The 20,800-nt window shown below is 41.9% G+C and overlaps 1 protein-coding gene across 2 annotated transcripts; it reads right to left on the bottom strand.

Annotated features, from left to right (window-relative positions):
- Positions 1–1,580: 1,580 nt before the first annotated feature.
- On the bottom strand, positions 1,581–19,365 carry shq1 (SHQ1, H/ACA ribonucleoprotein assembly factor). 2 transcript variants are annotated; one of them, XM_058083136.2, is made up of 12 exons: positions 19,275–19,365; positions 18,631–18,798; positions 18,373–18,437; positions 17,421–17,549; positions 17,154–17,314; positions 16,946–17,058; positions 16,781–16,878; positions 13,151–13,308; positions 12,698–12,751; positions 11,495–11,618; positions 8,024–8,144; positions 1,581–2,299 (listed from the first exon to the last, which is right to left on the bottom strand). In XM_058083136.2, the coding sequence occupies exons 2-12, from the start codon at positions 18,771–18,773 to the stop codon at positions 1,708–1,710; spliced, it is 1,758 nt and encodes a 585-aa protein (XP_057939119.2). In that variant the 5' UTR covers positions 18,774–18,798; positions 19,275–19,365; the 3' UTR covers positions 1,581–1,707. The 2 variants fall into 2 exon arrangements, with proteins under 2 accessions (XP_057939119.2, XP_057939108.2); XM_058083125.2 differs by lacking the exon at positions 19,275–19,365 and having other exon boundaries at positions 18,631–18,943.
- Between the last annotated feature and the right edge of the window lie 1,435 nt (positions 19,366–20,800).

Raw genomic sequence — 20,800 nt, 5'->3', positions numbered from 1 at the left:
TGTATAATTTACTTTGCTACTTCAAACCGCAGACACCCGGGACGGCCATTAATTGCTGAGGAACCTCGATGAAATGTGACGCCCGACCGCAGATCGTATCGTCCAGCTCTTGAGGAGGAGGCAGCTTTTAAGATGAAAAACGGCGATGCGTGCTGGTGTCGCTTAATCAATGCCAAAGTCTTGTCGGGAGAGGGAAGCGCTGTCCCCTGAATGAAGCCGCTTTTAAATGGGCTGACTTTCGCTGCATAAGTCATCTGAGTCACAGCAGTGATGCCGCCCTGGGGGGGGGACCGGGGGGTCACAACTTGGGAGGTCCTGAGCATCAACATGCGTCCCACAAGGAACACATCTCCACCGCCGACTTCATTAAATCCGACTGTACACTTTCCACATCAGTCGTTCCCTTAAAGAGTACGCGTGTGGCGACTGCATCGCTCCCTGTCAGTTTGTCGCCGCACCTCGAGTGCTCTTATCGCTCAAACAAACAGCTCCCATGCAGCAGCCCCGACCCATCTATCTGGCTGACATGCGCTTCCATGTTTGTTTTCTCTCTGCACACAAAGCCCACCATATTGAGCCGCGTCCACCGAGCTCCTCCATTCATGGCGGATGAATCAATCACTCCCGCATGCTTAGCGCCGACATGCTTTTCTTCCTCAGTCAATCTCCCAGCAGGGAAGGGAGCTTTTCTTGCATTTGGTTTACAGATTGGTTTCTCCGAGGTGATTCTGGTTCTTAACTTGGTCCTGGTGCTGCTTTACTTTGGGAAATATTAGTGACAGGAAGTAAGGAAACTGTCCACTTGCTTTATGCTGGACTTTATTTCTAACGAGTAGTCGACCACAAACGGATTAGCATGTCGAGCCTTACCTCGACCCCCTCCCCATGCCCAAGGTCACATAAGGACCCCGCTTTTCAGGCAATGAAAATTGGGTTTTTTTGTGTAAATTAATGACTTTATTCTCGTAATGTTACAACTTTCTCGAAATCTCAGAGCGTTGGAATGGATACATATAGATATTGATATCATTAGTTGCCATCCTCGTTTAGAAAGGAAGAAACACCCTTTCAAATAAACCAAATGAACACATGGAAATAATTTGTCTCTTAAAAACTTAAGAAATTTATTGTTCATCTATTGTAAGAAAAGAGGCAGAGAGGCCAAGTCTGAATAAAAAAAATATATATATATTATTTTTTTTCATGAGTTCTTGTAGCTGGGTTAGGATTTATAGTGAGTACTTTCACAGCCCTTCTTCATTAATATTTCATATATATATTTTTTTTTTTACTTTGAAACTTGGAAAAAAATGTTTACTTTTTTATAGTTTATTGTAATAAAAATTGTTTATTTACTTTGGGAAAAAAATATACATGTTATTTTTTTAAATAATATATATATTTTTTAATAAAATATATATAAAATAATATACATATATAATTTTTAAAAGATAATAATAAAATATATATATATTATTTTTTTCAAAGTAAATAAACAATTTTTATTACAATAAACTATAAAAAAGTAAACATTTTTTTCAAAGTAAAAAAAAAAAAATATATATATATATATATATATATGAAATATTAATGAAGGGCTGTGAAAGTACTCACTATAAATCCTAACGCAGCTACAAGAAGAACTCATGAAATGTAACTGCTGACTTACATCAAGGTTACATTTCAAAGCGGCTTTCAACAAGCGCATCACGAGATGTGAAGATCATCCTGCGTCTGAACGACGAGTAGAGGGTTTCTCTGCCGACTGGGCTCTAATAACAAAGCGCCGCTGCTGCCGCTCCCTTCCGCTGCCGTGCTCGCCTCCGCCGCCGCGCCGCTTGGCTGCAAACATTTCCTCTCCGCTTCGGCACCGCTGCCGACGTCTTGAGCGATTCTCAGCTCCCCCAGCTCCTGGATCAGCGGTCGGGCGCCTCGGGAGGCTCGTGGGAGGACGTGGACTCGGCCGTCCGCAGACAAGCGCGTGACCGCGTGCTCCTGCGGGATGGCACAGGCGGGGGAGGTGTCCTGGGGCTGGAGGAGGCTGTCCTTAGGTGACCCTCCTCCTCCTCCTTTCCTGGCTTCAGACTTGTCTTCTTCGCGAGAGCTGCCGTCACCGGAATCGCTGCTGTCAGTCCCTGAAGCACTCTCCGAGGCTCCATCCTCCTCCTCCTCCTCTTCCTCCTCCTCCCCAGCAACCATTGTGGCCGCCTCTTCCAGCTCTTCAATCTCAAGATCCAAGTCTTTTTTCTCTAGGGAGGCTTTTTGGAGAGCGGTGGCCACGGCTGACAACTTCTTAGACCTATGAGACACAGACACTTTACGAAGGGAGATGAAGAAGAAGCCCCTCCCTCCGCCAATGACATCATATGATTGATTAAATAGCAGAAAGAACTGCAGAGAGGGGTTTGTCCAAGAAGACCGGGACTGAGAAACAACTGGCTGAATGATAGTTGTACATGTAAACAATGGCATATATGTAATTCTAAGTGACCTATGGATGGAACTTTGACATCAAATTTAATAGTCTTTTTCACTGTTTTTTTTTTTTGGCCCCATGGCAGGTGATTAGCAGTCTCCTTTAATTAAATTAAAAACACAAATGATGAGTGCATAGGGTGCTTTTTTTGAACGATACAGTAAAGGGCAGGGGTGTCCAAACTTTTTCCAGCGAGGGCCACATCATAAAAAATGAAAGGATGCTAAAATGATATTTTGTCAACAACACGTGTCGCTGTGCTAACATGTTCAATGTGCTGCATCGCAGCTTTCACACATGGGTGAAAACGTCTAGTTTGAACATTATGTCATTGGTTGCTCATATCACCTCGCACTTCGGTACGGGACAAAAAATTTAAAAATAAAATAAAAAAAAAAACTTAAACTATATTAGGAAAGCAGGAAGTGAACAAATGTAACAGTTACTGATTGTAAAAAGTACCAGATGGAGGGGTAGGATTTAATAAGCTTTGCTTCTTCCTACTTCTTTTGGACATGTGGAACTGGGAACTGATTATGGGATGCACTCAATTGGAATCTGATGCATGTTGAAATGAAATAAAACCATTACCAACTATAGCGAGTATGTTTTACTACTCTAAACGAGTGAGTTTTACTCAATATTGAAATGTCAAATCCAGTTCAAATCGATTAGTGCGATTGGTCAGGAGTCAAGTGGATATTTTTCAGCGTGCTTAGAAATGGTGCATTCAGCAATCTTGCGTGGGAGTCAAACACACACACACACAAAAAAAAGACTTCAACTGAAAAAGACTAAAGTAGAAGCAGAAAGAACCAAGGTAGCCTCGCCTGGCGACTGTTGTATCAAGAAGTCTGAATGACGCTTGTTTGGAGAATCCAACAGCGAGAGAGGCTGCTGCAGAACAGCCACTTCAAACGGCTCTGTATTCTCTTACCCCCGTGGGAAGTCATTATTGAGTTAGCATTGGAGGGGCGAGCTTGTTTTCCCTCCCCCCTCCCCGGCTCTGTGGTGGGAGAGTCTTGGCCTGTGGTGAATACAAAGACCCTGTCCAAGAGGGGGAGGGATAACGTTCTCCACAATCCGGTCATTACTACACTGCTGTTGTGACGAGCCCTTCATTAAACTGAGAAGGGCTTGGAAAACTTCGAGGAAGACAAAGACGCCGCCATCTGCCAAAGTGTTTCAATGAAAATGGGACAAAAGTGTGTGTGCGGGGTTTGTGTGTACGGGTTCGATTCCAATCTAACATTCCTTTCATCGTTATTGCGCACGTTGAAAGAAATCAGATTCCGCCTGTCTGTCAGATAAAGTTGTATTTGAGCACCGGATTTCCGGAGCGAAACCAATAAACGCATCTTTCACTCCCTGGGAAATAAAAGCCAGAGCTCTGACTGAAAACTGGAACCGTCAGATTGACTGGAAGCCCAGTGGATCTCCAGATATGAGGAAAAACACAAGTCCTCGTGATGAAAGCCCGGTTTCTACATTCAAGAGAGTGACTGTGCGACGTCGCTATTGCACGAATGCACCATGAGAGGTCTGACATACATGTCAGCTATGGAGGGAAAATATTACAAATGAGAATGACTAATGGGTCATGGATAAATAAAAAATACTCACAGACGTGTTCCCCATGAGTCCTTTTACGGTTTTACTTCTGTGCGTTACGAGCCAAGCCTCATTAGAAGAATGGCTGTGAACTGACGAGAAACCTCAATGAACGTGGCGGCCATGTGGATCAAGGCCAAATTGTAAGCCGTCTAATCGCTTCACGGGGACATTAGCGGGATTAGAAAAAGGCATATTCAATTGCTATTGACCAAACCACACTCAACTTTATTAACTCGTTCAATTCCAGACATTTTTCAAAAGACATCCTCTCAGTACCGCCCATTTTGGACACCACTTGGCGAAATCAACATGGAGCATACCGAGAGAAAGGTTAGACTCTCATATTTCGTTACTTCTTTAGTAATGAGCAGCAGCAAAATATCACTCTTTTACATGCCGAGCCTTTATAAAATGCACTATGCACTAAACATGAGCTCTTCTTTTGTGCACTTGCATCATCACCTCGTGTAACTGTCTCTGGTACTGAAAAAGTTAATATTGAATCCTACTGTGCTGAAATTCAGTTATCACTGTTTGGTCTGGAACCAATTAACTGCGATATGCGAGGGATTATAAGGCATTCGTAAGACACAAGAAGATACCGTGAATGATCATCAGTCCCGATTGAAAAATATTGAGAACCACTCCATTACAGTCATTGTCAAAAAACAAACAAACAAAAAACGGTTTAACGCTCTGTATGTATTTCTGTATCAAGTAGAATTATGCAGAAATTAACAAAAACAAATATTAGTATTTTACCACTGTACTACTTCATTCAATACCAAAGTATTTCTACATTTTAATCAACCTGAACAACCAATCCCAACAATGTGTTTATATGGCTTTTACTTTTTTTGGGCAAGACGCAAAAAAAAAGGTGATGATTTCACTTCAGATTATTTTTAAGACACACAAAAGTGCATTTGATAAGAGTTCGGCAGCGACGGACAATCACATGACAGGAAGGAAGAAGTGGGAGCGTGTGGAGGAAGGTTGTGTATTTGGAAACTATTTTGCAATTTTGTAACTAGTTCATCTATTTGAAAAAAAAAATATGGACGTAAAACAACCCCTTTTTGTTGGTATAGTTGGTTAGATATTTGAGCCGTCCCAAAAGCAATATTTCTGTCAAAGTGAAAGTTATGCTTGAAATGTATCTTTTCACAAAAAAAAAATGTTTCCCTTCTGTAGTCGGGAACTGATATTTTCCTGAAACCTACCTATGTTCTACTACTGATTACTAAAGAACAGAAAAAGGTAGAAACAAACCTTTTTTCCTGATGAAAGACAAGAGTCTAATCTATCTTTTGGTAGGTTCCATGTTCATGTAGCTATGGAACACAACAGCCTGTGTGGCTTGAAACATCGGTCTAAAACGGGCGGTACTGAATGAAGAGGTTGTCTTTTGAGAAATGGCCGGGATTGAACGAGTGGACATGGTGACATGACATACTCCCGTGCTTGACTTGGCAAATTCTGCATCACTCTCGCTGCAGGGCGGTTGCTGTCAAATGCGGCTTCCACTCATTGTGGTCATTTTAACTGGCGTGGTGCTAACGATGCGCCAGTCTGACGAAACAGAGGTGGAAAAAAAACTAAAAAAGGGGGTTCTCCCAGTCCTTTATTATTATTTTTTTCCTTCACACTTTCTATTCATTCTTGCTGTTATGATGTGAAACTTTCTTGAAGCCATCTCCGACCATTTTCCAATGCTTAAGTGTCCTGTTTGTGTGCAAATTTCCCCAGTGAGGGACGAATAAGGGCATATCTTATCTTATCTTACACATACAGTATCTCGTCATGACAAAATAGAGGATGAAAAACAACATTATTTCGTGTTTGCTCTTAGAACTATTTGAAAATATCCCTACTACCTCATGTCCCTCATCTAATTGACAGACTGCTTTGTTTTAGTGTGCAATGATAGAGCGTGTATCGGGAGGCCTTGAAATTCAGTGTCCCTGCAGAGCTTTGAAAAACAAAAGCAATACACACGGTGCATTCAAATATTTATGTTCCATTCAAGGCCGTCAGAAGTTTCAAAATGTGTACGTAATACGAGCAGCAATTTGCTTTAGGGCCGCACTCCTGAAAGACACGGTGTTGCATCTTTGTTTTGTCTGCATGCCGGAGCGTGTGAGAGTAAGGGGGGGGCGCCTGCCCTTTTGCTTAAATCACAGCGAAGTCTTTACGAGGTCGTAAATCTGAGACTGATGTCTCTGTGGTCACGGGGACTTTATGAGAAGAAATGCATGTGGGACCAAGAGGAAGATGAAATAAATCAACCCCCCCTCAGGCCTGCATATAACCATTGATCACCGTGCCCCATCATTTGCCGCTGATGGCGTTTTGCCTCATCTGCCAGGACTGACAAGACACACGGGTGGCACCGAGAGGGTATAAGATTACATCTCATCTCCGCGCCGCACTCCAAAAGATGACTTACTTAGCAGAGACATGACACAAATCCTGCACGGGGGAATATCTCGCCGAGACGAAAACAACGGCTTGTGCAATATGTCATCAAACCTGTCAAGTCACACAAAAGGGCCGCGGCAACAAACGGCATTTTACAGCAAACGCCGAGCTGAAGTGCCTGCAGCTGTTACAAACTTCCCAGCTGACACAAACTATTAAAATGTTTGCGAAAGTAATAAATAACAATATAATAACGACGCTAAGAATCTGTAAACCACGGCTTCGGTTCCACGGCTCGCACACATCAAACCACATGAGCATCGTCTTCTCTCTGGAGTCCATTTTATGAGTTTAAAACGTGGACAGTGCTTTTCATTGGCTCTCAGACACAACCTGAATGCAGCAAAGTCCGAACTAGCATCGAGCGTATTTAAGCGCCAGTACCAAACAAGTTGGCAGACGTGTTGACGCATCGATCCAGTTGTTTTTTTTACCCGATTCTAGGCTGGAAGGAGGGTGCTCTCCAAGAAAGAATGTCATTGCTTTTCTGGTGTGCATAAGACCAAAGTGGCAGCACAATTGAAGCACAAGTCAATGCTACGAGAAGGTGTGTTTATCTAATGATCAATGCTCGGTGTAGTAAGACTCGGCGTGTAAGGTCGAGCTGACATTTAGTTTCTCTTTCAAGCAGCAGAGACGACCGGAGGAGGAGCGGCCGGTGACAGAATGTTTCTCTGGCTAAGAGACGGATTGGCTTTTTCAGCGAGCTGACAAGAGAAAGATGCAACACTTTTTAAAACGTTCTGCTGTCTTCCTGATGCTCTTCCATCTTGGGAAGAAAGACACCCCATCGCCAATGAAACCATGGGCTGACTTCGAAGAGGAGAATCGCAGATCTCTTGGAAAAAGTGTCAAAATGAAAATGCAAAGGAGGAGAGGGAAAAGCGGTAAAAACCTTGCAGACCTCCTTTTTAGTGTCTGCTTCTGGGCACTAAGCCTACAACATTACACACTCTTTTCAACTTTTTTTTTTTTTTTTTTTTTTTTAAACAGACAAGCACACCACTTGGCTGAACTCCGACCAAAAGTAAAACAGTGCTCATTACTGAGTAATGCACTCGTAGGCTGAAATGTGAAATGTGTACGCAGTTTTAAAAAATGTGTCCAAATCCATAGCCTTCAGGGAGAGTGTTGATTTTGTAGTTTTTGGCCAGCGGTGCTGCACTCCGGCACATATGGACGTACGCGTAGTACTGAACACAGTGCATGGCCTGAAGCGTCTTCCTGCTTTAAGATTCACTGAAGGTACTACGTCACATGGGACTGGCTGGTCTGGCATTCAATTGGCCTTCATCTCACGAGTGACTTGTCTAATCTTCTCCTCTGGAGTGTTAATGCTTGAAAAGAACTGAGAGGCACATCCCTTGGCTCGGAAGGTAATTCTCGGAAGATGAAGATCTCGGGGGTTTATGTGTGTGTGTGTGTTTTATGACTGAGTGACGGCGAACTTACTTGATCCTCTGAATCCAGATGCAGTAGTCTGTGATGTACAGATCGTTGAGTATGTAAGCCGGGTCGTTCTGTCTGAAGATTTTGTGAATACCAAGCAGGCATTTGAGGACGCAGGCTTTCCCTACAGACATGCAAATAGGAACATCGTTATTTGTGACGACGCACGGCAGCTGCTGACAACACGCATCGACAGCCTTGTAGCGCGTCTTGTGTACGTCAAAGAGCAGCGTCAGAGCAAAAGCCCATTAATCCAAGCGAGTCGTTGAATACATGCCGTTTGACGAGTTTCTGGTCAAGAAATTGATTATATGTGAGACATGTAAAGAAAAGAAGGCTCTATATTTGGGATCCCATTTTAATTTAAAGGCTACTGCTCCTCTTTAGCCTCTCTTTCCGGTTCCTTGGACCGCGTTGGTAATTGTATTAAAAAATAAATGCAACCTTTTACAAGAGTCGTGAATGAAAGTAGAGAGTCTATAAAGCAATCCCTCATTTATCACGGTTTATTGGTCAGAGAAGCGATAGTGATAAGTGAATTTCCACAAAATAAGATTCCTCATTAAACAGAATATTTTCAAAACCTTCTAAGTAAAGTTTTTAATAATATTAGATCAGGCCGTGTTCCACCACATTTTTGAAAAAAACATGAGAGTGCAAGATAACATAGTAGAAAATAAATTAGTACAATAAAAAATATATTTAATATTTTTTTCATTGTACTTTTCTTAAAATTGTAATTTCCTCCACCTGGAAAATTATTTTCAAGGAATCAGCCAATCAAACGTCACTCATTCAGACACTTATTGGATCCCAATATTTACATAACATTTTGCAAAGAAACGACTATCGGTATGTCTAACATCAGCACCTACAACATGCATCACAATGACCATTTTCCCATCTGTAGGCCATTCTCTCTTGAAATACTGAAAGACAATTCTTCAACATTATTTCCAACCTGTATAAAATAGAGTTGTAACCCAAGTCCTCCAAAAAGGTCACATATGCAGGATTAATCATCTTCTTTGGGGGATTCTAACATATTTGTGGTTCAATTCAGAGGTCAAACTACAAGTGTACGGTTTCTTTCAATCTTGCATATAAATAGATTTCTGACAAAACCAACAATCTGCTGAGGGAAAGAGAAAATGCCCTTCTCAACCTCTGCAGAGCGGGACGGCATTGTCCAAGACATTCCCGGCCAATCAAAATAAACAGAGCACTCGCAGTGAGGAAACCCTTAAACAAACATTTGGTTCTCATTTAAGCATGGGCTCATACGCAGGGAATCCTGCCCTCATCTGCAGACCGGGGTTGTGTGAAAAACACAAAACAAAACACCTGCATCCTGGATTGTATTTCTTTTTACTGGGATTAACTCTGGTTAACTCCTAAATCAGTCACACTGTACGCTGAACACATGAAGGACATAAAATGCAGCACTACAACACTAAATACAAGAATGAAATGAAACCGTAATAGAAACCAAAAGCCAGGCACTGGCCACCTTCCCATGTCAATATTAACTCATTCAATCCCAAAAGACAACCCTTGAGTACCGGCCATTTTAGACCGATCTTTCAAGGCACACAGTATATTGTGTTCTAAGGCTACGGCAACATTGAACCAGCAGTAGAACACAGGTAAGTTTCAGGGAAATATCAGTTCCCGACTAAAGACAGGAGAAAAACAGCTTTTTGTGAAGTAACTTTCACACAATTTTTTTGCTTTTCAGATAGCTCAAATGTCTAATCGACTATACCAACACAACAAAAGGGCTTATTTTACATCAAAATAATGTATTTATAAATAGTGTGTAACAATTGTACAATTTCCACATTTGGAACTATGGTAATGGTAATGGTTTTATGTCATTTGAACATGCATCAGATTACAATTGAGTGCATCCCATAATCAGCTCCCAGTTCCACATGTCCAAAAGGAGTAGGAAGAAGCAAAGCTTATTAAATCCTACCCCTCCATCTGGTACTTTAATAATCAGTAACTGTTACATTTGTTCACTTCCTGCTTTCCTAATATGGTTTAAGGTTTGTTTGTTGTTGTTTTTTTTTTTTTGGTCACGTACCGAAGTAAAAGGTGATATGACCACACAATGACATAATGGGTACCATAGTAACTGTCAATATAGTGATATATATAGCATATAATGACTGGTAGTAACTACAGTATGCGTGTATGTGCGTGCATGCTTTGAAATTTCCCTACAATGCATAAGCTTGTGCACGCTACACTCCTCCATGCGCTCACTTCCTCCTTCCTGTCATGTGATTTTCCCATGTATGAGCCGCTGAGCTCTTATCAAATGCCCTTCTGCCGCCTTCTGGCCGTTTTTGTAATTGAAAATGTATTTGTGGAGCTTTGCGTCATCTCCTCTATATGCCTTTTGCGCAAAAAAAAAACACACAAAGACGCATAAATACGTTGTTGGGATTGGGCATTCAGGTTGTGAAAAAATACATCTTCGGTATCGAATGAGTTAAGACTTGGGATACTGTAGCATTGCAAGATTTATTTTTCATAAAAGAAAACCTGCTTAGGCTGCCACTCATACTTGGATATATGAATCATGTGTGTAATTATTGGTGGCTAAATCCAGGCTGAGTATGATTGTGTAGAAGAGGGTTTGAGGCAGTGCTGCGATTTGCTGGCTGAGTGTGAACAAGGCTTGTCACGACAGTGAGAGCACTTTCAAGGTAAGAGTGAAAGTGAGGGGAAAAGTGAGACCAGCTGCTGTTCCGCTGCCTTTCCTGAGCAAACCTCCATTCCTACCTAATGAGGCGCAGAAATGTTAATCAGGGGTTTAAAAGGCCTTTAATTTGCCGCCATTTACCCGCATTAACATCATCATAGACCGCATAATCTTAGCCAGTGTATGTTTACACTGTTGTTCCATCTGACTAGAGATTAAAGATTAAGGTTATCTTTGACATATTAAAGCCAACAATCCATTATTGGCTAATCCACATTTTGAGCTCCCGCCCGCACCCCCGCCTCCAGGAAATAAAAGCGGGCTACTGTCCTGCTTAGCAGGATGAATATAATGCATAATGCATTGAAGGTCAACCAAACATTAAGTCAGTGTTTGGCAAGTCTCCAGTCTTTAGCTCAAGTCTCGAGTAAAGACGTGAAGTCGAGTCTCAAGTCAACACAGGACGGGTGTCAGACTTGACATTTTTGAGTCCTTACAAGTCATAAACGGTGTCACCCAAATAAAATGCAATTTTGATGAGGTAATAATCTACGGTATTCATGTTGTCAAATAATATGAATACATTAACACCAATGTGACAAGACTTGGTCACCAAAAAGTCACAGTCCATTTGCAAGTCTTAGATTATACTGAGTCATATATCAAGTCAAAAGTCATCAAAATTGTTGGTGAAGTCCAACCTCTGGTACCAGGAACTAAAAGTCGACAGGCATTAGGTGGTAAGGGGCCTGAAGACTCACCTGAATGCATCATTGAAGCTGTATCACGAATGGCAGCCGAGACCATGCCAAAGTGGCGGTAGAGCGGATAGCACAAAACCCTTCTTCCAAATGACACCAGGACCTCTTGTAAGCAGCTGTAAGTCTGAGGGACAGAGGAGAGACGGTCTCCTTCACAAAAAACCACATCAAGATGCAAAGAGCAGTTAACACAGATTTAACCAGACACTCCTCCTGCAGGGTTTTTATCTTCTTTTTTTTCCTACCTTGGCTCTGATTGGTGTTCATCCAAGTCAGCGGTGTGCAAATTACTTTTAACAACACCCTCTTTTTTTTTATAGAGCTTACAAAATAGGTGCTTCAAAAGCGTACTGCTCCTACACTGGACTGCTAATTGCTGTTTGACTTTAACCACCGCATCCGTACTAAGATCGCTATAGTAACAGTTGTAGAGCCAGGGGATTATTATTATTTTAGTATCCCCTGTATCATTGTATTATTCTCCTTCATCCAGTCCAGTCTTATCAGGGCACATTGCAAGCTTGCACTTTGGTACAAGCAGAGATCACGCCCCCCCCCAGTTTGATTAGCAGGAGTGCAAATAAGGTTGGATGCTTCAGGCGGGGAACTCAGTTACACCAACACAGTCGGCTGAGGACAAGTAGGGAGGAGGGGCCGTGAGGCAAAAATGGGGGGAGGGGAAGCACAAGATGTGGAGGAGAAAAAGAACACGAGCGCATATAAACATCACATGGGGAGAAGTGGGCGTTACGCGGAGTTTGGTATGGGCTTTGAGGCGCTCGGGACGGCAGTCAGAGATTAGGAAAATGTGACTGGCAGATGAGCATCCAAACAGTTGCAGGCTCTCTTTGGTCGGTCGTCACAGCACTGGCTCGCTCCGTAGTCTATGGAAAAAAAACTCCCAGTCTGTATCCCTGTCGCGTGGGTATGCGGGGAACTATGCCAAATACTTAAGGCGAGAGGCGGGGTAGAACCTGGATTGGCCGCCAGCCTACCGCAGGGCACCTATGGACAAACAACCACTCACATTCATTCTTGTGGACAATTTAGAGTTGCCAATTTTTAATGGGGATCAAATACTTAGTCGTTCCTCGTTTTCTGATTCCAGATCTGACCACGATAAATTCATTTCCACAGTATAAGATTCAATGTAAATAAATGGAAAAGTCAGAGACATTTATCTTCTTTTCAGGCTGAACTCACCTCCAACCAACATAGCGTGCCGCTGAGTTTTCGGATCGTCCACGGTGCCTCCACCTGATTAAAGAAGACAGTAAATGTCAAATTTCAGTACATAAAATAATATCCAATAAAGTATATCCCGATATACTGCATCTCAGAAGGGACATTAGCCCCAAAGGAAAATGCTTCCACCTTCACATATGACAGGAGGGATGTTGTTGTCTTCTCTACCTCCAAACACAATGAGTCAAGTTAATGCCGGAGAGCTCAATTTTAGTTTCATCTGACCACTCAGCCTTAAAGGAGTGACACCTCGGAGCCTTGACTGAGCTCTTGGATATGCCGGTAATCTCTAAAAGCCGTGAATGAAATAGAATCAGGGCGGAAAGGATTTGAGAAGAAAGCACTGTGGCATCCAAAGCCAAGTCCTTCTCAGGAGGAGTTGCCTCTTCGCACATAAACGCCGTCGCTTACATTGTCGTCGCCCTCTGTGGAGCGCACTTCATAGGAGTAAGCCAGCAGGACGTCCACCAGGCTCAGCCACACTTGGTGGCGTGAGGTCTTGTCGAGGAGGTACGATCGGTTGGTGAATTTTCTCAGCTGCTCCTTCTCTTCATCGTTGAACGATATGGCTGCATGACAACATGGCAGACAGTTAAAGCAGAAATATGGATTTTGTTATGTAAACAAGAAATCTGAATTGCATGAGTTTAAATGTTCAGTTCATTCATTTGTCATTTGTAATAATTGTCTCATCATTTTTTGCACGTAAAACTATAATCATAATCAATAAAATGTGTTTCTATGGGAAAATTTAAAGTCTGTTTTGGTTTGAGTCGGACCTTCTGTTAACCAAGGCATCAGTGTACTTTGATATTACCTCGATAAACGAGGGTTACTGTATATGGTATTCATGGCAAATGGTGGTCACCTCACATACTGACCGGTTTTCGGACCTCCTCCGCCCTCCAATAAAGTTAAACGTCACATTTTGAAGAGGCCTTTTATTGTGGCCAACCTAAGGCACACTTGTATGCACCCGTGAAGTGAATGAATTATGATTTATGAAGATTTAGACAGATTTGTCATCAATATTTCAGTGATATTGGCCTTTGGTGTACATGGAAAACGTTGTTGATCTTTGAGTTCACCTCATGAAAAATGGAAGAATAAACAAACATGTTGCATTTACATTTTTTTAGAGTCCATATAAACAGAAGGTGAGTAAAGCAAAATGCTGAAATTGTTGATATTGTGGTGTTTGTATGGATCTAAGCAAACAGATCCTTGTGACTTCAATGCATTTTGTGATAAATGCTGCAGCAGAAATTGGGCAACGGAGCAGTCTTGACAGCTTCACTGTTTTAACCGCCACAATTCGTTTTCATGCGTCTCCGGCGTGGACGCCTTCCATTCCAAATGGCCATATATTCAAAGCATACAGGGCTTCAAACTGATTGGAAAATTAATTTTCCGACTAATTCGTCCAGTTGGAGAGGCAGTCTGCCTTATCGCTGCTCTCCACGAGTCCAGATGGTGTGGTAGCATCCGGTAAATACGCTATGGCAAAGTACAGCTGAGGGTTTGAGAAATGTTCCTGTAAAATAAACAAGGGCCAAAATGTGACCTTGGAAAGGCAAGTATAGTGAATGTAAATGAGGCCGTGTCAACTTTAACACGGCATAGACGTCAATGTTAAAACAATGCATGGCGTAATGGTTGCCTAAATGTGGTTAAAGGTCAGTGTTTTCAAAGTGGCATCTAAATCTAGCCATAACAAGCTTGAACGGGTAAGTGAGAGGCCAAGCTGTCGGGTCCATTTAGTCTGGAGGAGTATATGAATGCGGGCCTCCGGAGGACAGCTGGGGCCTGTCAGTGTGCTGGCCCTGACACCCAACAACACAAAGGGCCCACTTTCTACTTCATTAGTACTTGTGTCTGCACCCATATGTCAGGTGACATATATATCAGGCATTGCATAAGTGAAATGGGGATGCTTATTATTGCTTAAACCACAATTATCTTTTATCAGATGTACACTCATCTTACATTTGTCAATCTTGCTCAAAATGTACATTGATGATCGGTATTAGACCTTGAAATTGGGCAAATACGGTATGTGACTTCATAGTATAAAAATATATATCCCCATGGTACAGGGGCCATTATTGAAGAGGTTACAGTATTATTACTTCTGGTGGAGCGATACATACTCTGTGTGGAGTTTGAATGCATGCGTGGATTTTCTCAGGTTTACCGACACCTACTTCACACAGTTGCCTGGAGCAATTTGACATAAGTTTTAAGTACATCCAACATTTTTTTAGAGTGCGTGATGAACACTGAAGTCATAAATGTGCTTTCAAATTCTGATGACAAGCTATTAGTCAGACCGATGTTCTTTAGACTCAGCCGAGCCTTTTGCCATTCAAGCCGTTACTTTTAATCTGGCTCATTTATCTCCACCTGGGTTACTAAACTGAGCTCCTCGGTCCAGAATGCCGAAGGAGCCTGTAGCATAGGTCCCTCATCGGGCTACGGGGGACTGTAAACGTTCATGTGGGCTAAACTCGGGACTGCTTATTATGGCTTTTTCATTGCTGGCTGGGAGTGCGTTCACGATAGAGGAATCGCGGACCCCTGACACATCTGGAATGGCAACATCCTTTGATAATCTGTTTAATCTAAATCCTCCCTCCGCACTACATTTAAGCCACGTGCCTGCTTAAACCATACGGGAATTAGCAGGCTGTGAAACGAGCTGGATGGTAAAATTAAAGACGCTCTTGGCTCTCGCTGATGCGTTCACAAGCCAGCTCATAAAACGCTGAGGAAAGAAATGAAGCCGGGATGCTCGAGCTACCTCGGAGCTCATATCTGTCTTAGTTAATGAGCAATTGATTTTTAGATGGATGGGAAGCGATTATAAAAGCGCTTCTAACTTTTGAATAAAAGCAGGATACGGAAAATCTATAATCCCCTTTGGCACTGTCGCAGTGACACCGGGGAGATGTCTTTCTTTAAACGTGCCAGAAGGTAACAGAGTGAACCAGTGATTGAGTGAGGTCCAAGTTCAATCCCTCATAAAAAGGCAAGTGTCACTGCTGCTAAAGTGCCCTAGGGCAATGTAGCTTTATAGCAGACAAGCAGAGCTTTGACCCTCCTCGAGAGGAAGCCCGCAAGAAGACTGGTGTGTCCTTTGGGCATGAGAACAATGTCGGCGCTCCGCTGAAACAAACCCCCACCAGCATCACCGATCCGACAATATTATTTCATTGTCGGGAAAAAAAAACAAGTAGCGCTTCATTTGACAATCAACCGACAATGCACGAACATGAACGCCCTCTCGGGTATCTGCTGCTTCATGCCGCCTTCTGGCAGCCAACAGTATATCAGGTCATTAAAACACCTTCGGACGTATTTACATTTTCATTAGGACGCAAAAGGACCGTCAATGACTTAAGGAATGATAATAAAAATCACATCTATGGTCAAGTCTTATTAAGTCCACATTACTGGCCTCTAATGTTTTACTATAAAAAATACTTTTTACTTTACGTTTCCACACCCAGGTTGCTGCCAAGGCGATGTAATGTGTTAGCGGGAAGACCTTCTTGGTGTTGGCGCTTCATGCAACGCCAACTGCCTCTATCAGAAAGGCCGGGGATTGATGCCGAGTCTGACGACAGAAAAAGTGGCGCACCCTCAAACTATTACAGTATTTTGACTATTACTATAACTTGCCTTTCAAGATAAAATGTCTGTTCTTGGTCTCTGATTTGATCAATTTCCCCCAGAAATACGACTTATCGTTCAATGTGACTTATATATGTTTTTTGTTCTTCTTTGTGCATTGTTGGCTGGTACAAAGTGTACTCCGAAGCAACTTATACTCAAGGAAAATGCACTAGTTGTGCTTTTTTTGTGTGTATTACCACCATGCATATACCGGGCAAAAATACCATTACTGTTCTGTTGACATCCTGCTTGGTCAGTGTGTATATTATTATATGTTGGACTGCTACAATCACCATAAAAAACAATACAATGCCACAGAAGCATCACTTTTTAAGATTATTAATAATTCATGACATTTGTACATACCAGCCTCTCCTTCACGCTCAGGTGAAGGGCGACATTTTGTCCACCACGGTTTGAATTTCAGCAGTCTCTTGATCTCATCATCTTCAAACAGATCAGCTCTGCAAGGATACATGTAGCGTCAGCAGACGGCAAAGGAAGTAACCCATATTGATCAAATAAACTGACAGGTAGTGATCGGGGGAGAAGGCCGAGGCCTCTGTGCTCAGCCGCTCCTGCCTCCTCTCGGCTATGGTCGTTCCATCGGGGTTCTTGACATCTATCACATCACTGAGTTCTTCCTGTCCAAAGAATGGTCACAGCCGATATTTAATGGAATCATTTAACCGACCCGCTTCGAGGGGACACTTAAGGTGCCTTTATTCATGGCTCTCACCTGTAATCTGGCAAACACTCCAGACCTCTGATTGCCAAAGCCATATTTCTGAAGGCCTCTTAGCTCCTCTTCAGAGCCCTCGACGTAAACCTCCTGCTCAATCTGCCAGTCAAAGTCTTCTTCATCTTCCCCTTCATTAGTGCCCACACTTTCACTGCCAGCTTAAAAATAAATAAAAAAAATCAAACACACACTCAAGGCTTTGAGCTATTTTTGATCATCTTGTTAGAAAAACAACAGCGGTTGATCTGGGAGTAAATGAAATACCTGCGCTGATGTCCTCTAATAAAGGTTTTGCTGAGCGACACCCTTTGGGAGCGAGGAGACTCGTCAACATTTGGAGGCCTTCAAAGTGTTCTCCGGGTGTTTTTTTGGGGATCTGCACGGTGAAGAGACCTGCGGAAGGATAGTGCATACAGAAGTGCCTCTTTGAATACAACAGACATGTGCATACTTACAACCTGTAAATTAAAAAGGGGCTATATTATGGAGAAAAAAAAAAAAATTTCTTGGATACACATTAAGTTCTCTGCGGTGCCTGAGTATAAAATAAAAGTATTTTCTTTAAAAGTAGGACTTTTTAGATAAATACTGCCTCCAAACTCCTCCAGATGATGCTGAAGTGCAAAGGTTTGGAGTCGTCTGAACTCTTTATCACCAAGCCATTCCATTTACACTAATTACATTTGGCTCAGCTCCAGTATATAAAAGCACAGTCGATAACTGGTGGAAATTACTAATGCTCCGAGTTACTAACACAAATGAAAGTCCGGCATAACGGTGATGATGTATTGGAAGAAATAACAAGGTGCCAATAACCATTGACGTGTTTTGTTTCCTGATGTGCTAAAAGGAAAAACGATGATGTTCCAGGCAGGCAGCATGAAGTTTATAATTGGTTCATTAAAAATCATTGCAGTCACCTTTTAAAGAGGGCAAAAAAAAATCATAACCAACATAATAATTAATTTAGCTTGATTGGTTGAAATGCTGCCGAAAGAGGCCTCAAAAGAGCAATCACTGACTCAGCGTCTTGCATCTGGAGGTCCGAAAATATCACTTAAATATTGCAGTTGTGTCACATTACGGTTAGTTTATTATGTTTACAAGCTCTTCATCTTCAGTTAATGCTTGAAACAATCTTTTTGACTGCAAATGCAGCTTGTGTAAACGCTCAAATAAATGTATTATTCAGTAAAGCTGAAGCCTTATTACATACCTTTATCAATGTCAAACGTGGCTTTTTCTCTGCCATCTTCCACGACCCTCCCTGGAAGTGTTAACCTGAAAATGAAAACAGACACACACAGATGTTTATCTTATAATTCCACTTGCACTTCCAGTCATGCAAACCATCATTACACGCTTCATAATTAGTATAAAATACCTGCTTCCTCTTCCCTCTGCTATGCAAACCAACTTAACGTGGAGGAGCATAGACATACTGTATGTTTGACTTGAATGTAGATGAACTTACCTCAGAAAGTAGGGTTTGGCATAGAATTTCACATCTGTTCCTTCTATATAGAGGTCAAATTCTGATGTTCTGGTGTAGGGAACCCGTATGGAAAGGATCAGGTACACAGGATCCTGGCTCAAGTCAAACATAGGAGTTATCATTGTGACTATGTTTTGGGATATCCGCCTGCAAAATAAATGAGCAAAACTACTTCAAATAAAGACTTTGTTCAGGTGCTCCATTGAAGAATCACACCCCTGCAGACTACAGTGCGCCCGTGTGGTTGCCTGTAAAAAAACAACGTCAGGGCGTTCCGTTTGTAAAAGTCCAATATTTTTTAAGCAACTAATTTTGTGAATGTACATGCAAGCCGAACTCAATAGCAGACCCTGAAATGTGACATAATTGTGAAGATGTGTTACCAGATGAATGCATTTGCCGTTTGTTTGCTCGGCGAACCTGACGTGACAATTTTCACATGGAAGATTTGTTTAGCCTGACCACGTTGACGAGTGTATGAAGACGTTAGCGAAACGCAAAGCAGTCAGCGCACTTTTAACATTGTTCCCGTTTCATCCCACAAATCGGCCATAAAAAATGTCGCCCAGTCTCGGACTGTCAATTATATAAGTTTCAGTTCAACACAAGATTTGTGCACTTACCAGAAACAAGCCTCACACGCAGCTCTAAGAGGAGGCGGCCATTTTGTTACCGTAATGCACAGTTTAAATAGTAAGCAACAAAATGCAAAAATAAAGTACCGTAAATGGAGGGTTTTTTTTAACTTTGATCTGCCTGCATATTCAGTACATTAATAATAACTATATTACCTGGCTCTAAATATCAACCAAGTTAATATAGAACACACACGTTCACAGTTTTCGGTAATGTAATTTGCATTAATAATTTTTTTTCCACAAACCTTAACGATATATCAAATAAAAACAATGACTTTTCATTGCTGTTTATTTCAGTATACTATATGGACAAAAGTAGTCGGACACCATCATTGTGCAGTTACACATTATTGTGCCAAATCACTTAATTAGTCCAAAAATTTCATTTATGTATAACTGCTCATGTGCGACTTAAATTAAGACTTAGAACAGTTAACAGACGACGCATTATTTTTTATAAAATGTCCCAAAGACTAATGTGATTGGCAGTCAGGGTTGCCACACTAGACTGAAGTGCCAAAAATCTTAGTGCAGTTGTTTTAGATGATTTACGGTAAGGCTGGGGAAGCCACGCCCCAACTGTGTAATCCTCTCAGGGCAGCCACGAGCTCCTCTCAACAAACTCACCACTTCCGGGGAGTTGTTCCAATAAAGACGATCTATGCTCTTATTGGCTGTCCTTGCCTAATGAAGTTGAAGTTACTGTTATTTTCACAAAAGACAAAAAAATAAATATTTTGTATTAAACAATTAAACAATAAAAGTACCATTGATTTAAAAAGTTTTTTGACTTGAATTTTGCATGACAGGTTGCCTAGCAACCTTAACAAGCAAGTACCAGCCAGCACACAAGAACACACCCACAAACCAGTTAAATGCTAACACATCTCATCACATCACATTCTGATCCAGTCAGAAAGGAGTAACGCCTTTGCGTAGGAGGGCCTCAAGGATGGTATAACAGAGTAGCCACTTCCTATTTGGGGGACTTCCTGCATCCTACTTTGAGGGCCGAGGACCACCGCGCCACTCTGTGACATCTTCCAGACAATTTTTTCACTCAAAGATCGATGTCGAAAATTCATCCAAAGTCTCTCTCAGGATGCAGAGTCATCGGAAAGTGCTGGAAAGTTGTCGGGATTGCAATAGTTTGCGGATTTGTCTTGTTTGTGTACTTATGGGGAGGCAAAAGAAATGATGAAAGATGGGGGTAAGTCACCGTTGATGCACAACACTGCAGTTGGGGATGTCATACAACTTTGGGTCAAAAAATAACAATTTAAGGCAAAGAAATGGGAATAATTTAAAGTAGTGGAGACATGAAATCAAACACTGAAGGTTACTAAAAGGTTACTAAAAATTGCAAACTCGTAAAAACAAGTATTTACTCTATTAATGACTCCACTCACATTTACATGTTTTTACCGTTTTTGGGAGGGGCTCGATGTCCGTGTAACGGTAGCATAACAGTAATTGCCCTGAGCTAGTGGCCAGCCGCCAAACAAATACAA

The sequence above is a fragment of the Doryrhamphus excisus genome, linkage group LG11, assembly GCF_037039965.1.
Source record: "Doryrhamphus excisus strain RoL-2023G ecotype Guam linkage group LG11, RoL_Dexc_Guam_v1.1, whole genome shotgun sequence".
NCBI classification, from domain to species: domain Eukaryota; kingdom Metazoa; phylum Chordata; class Actinopteri; order Syngnathiformes; family Syngnathidae; genus Doryrhamphus; species Doryrhamphus excisus.
The sequence above is the reverse complement of the archived record's forward strand: the minus strand, read 5'-3'. Positions and strand labels throughout refer to the sequence as shown.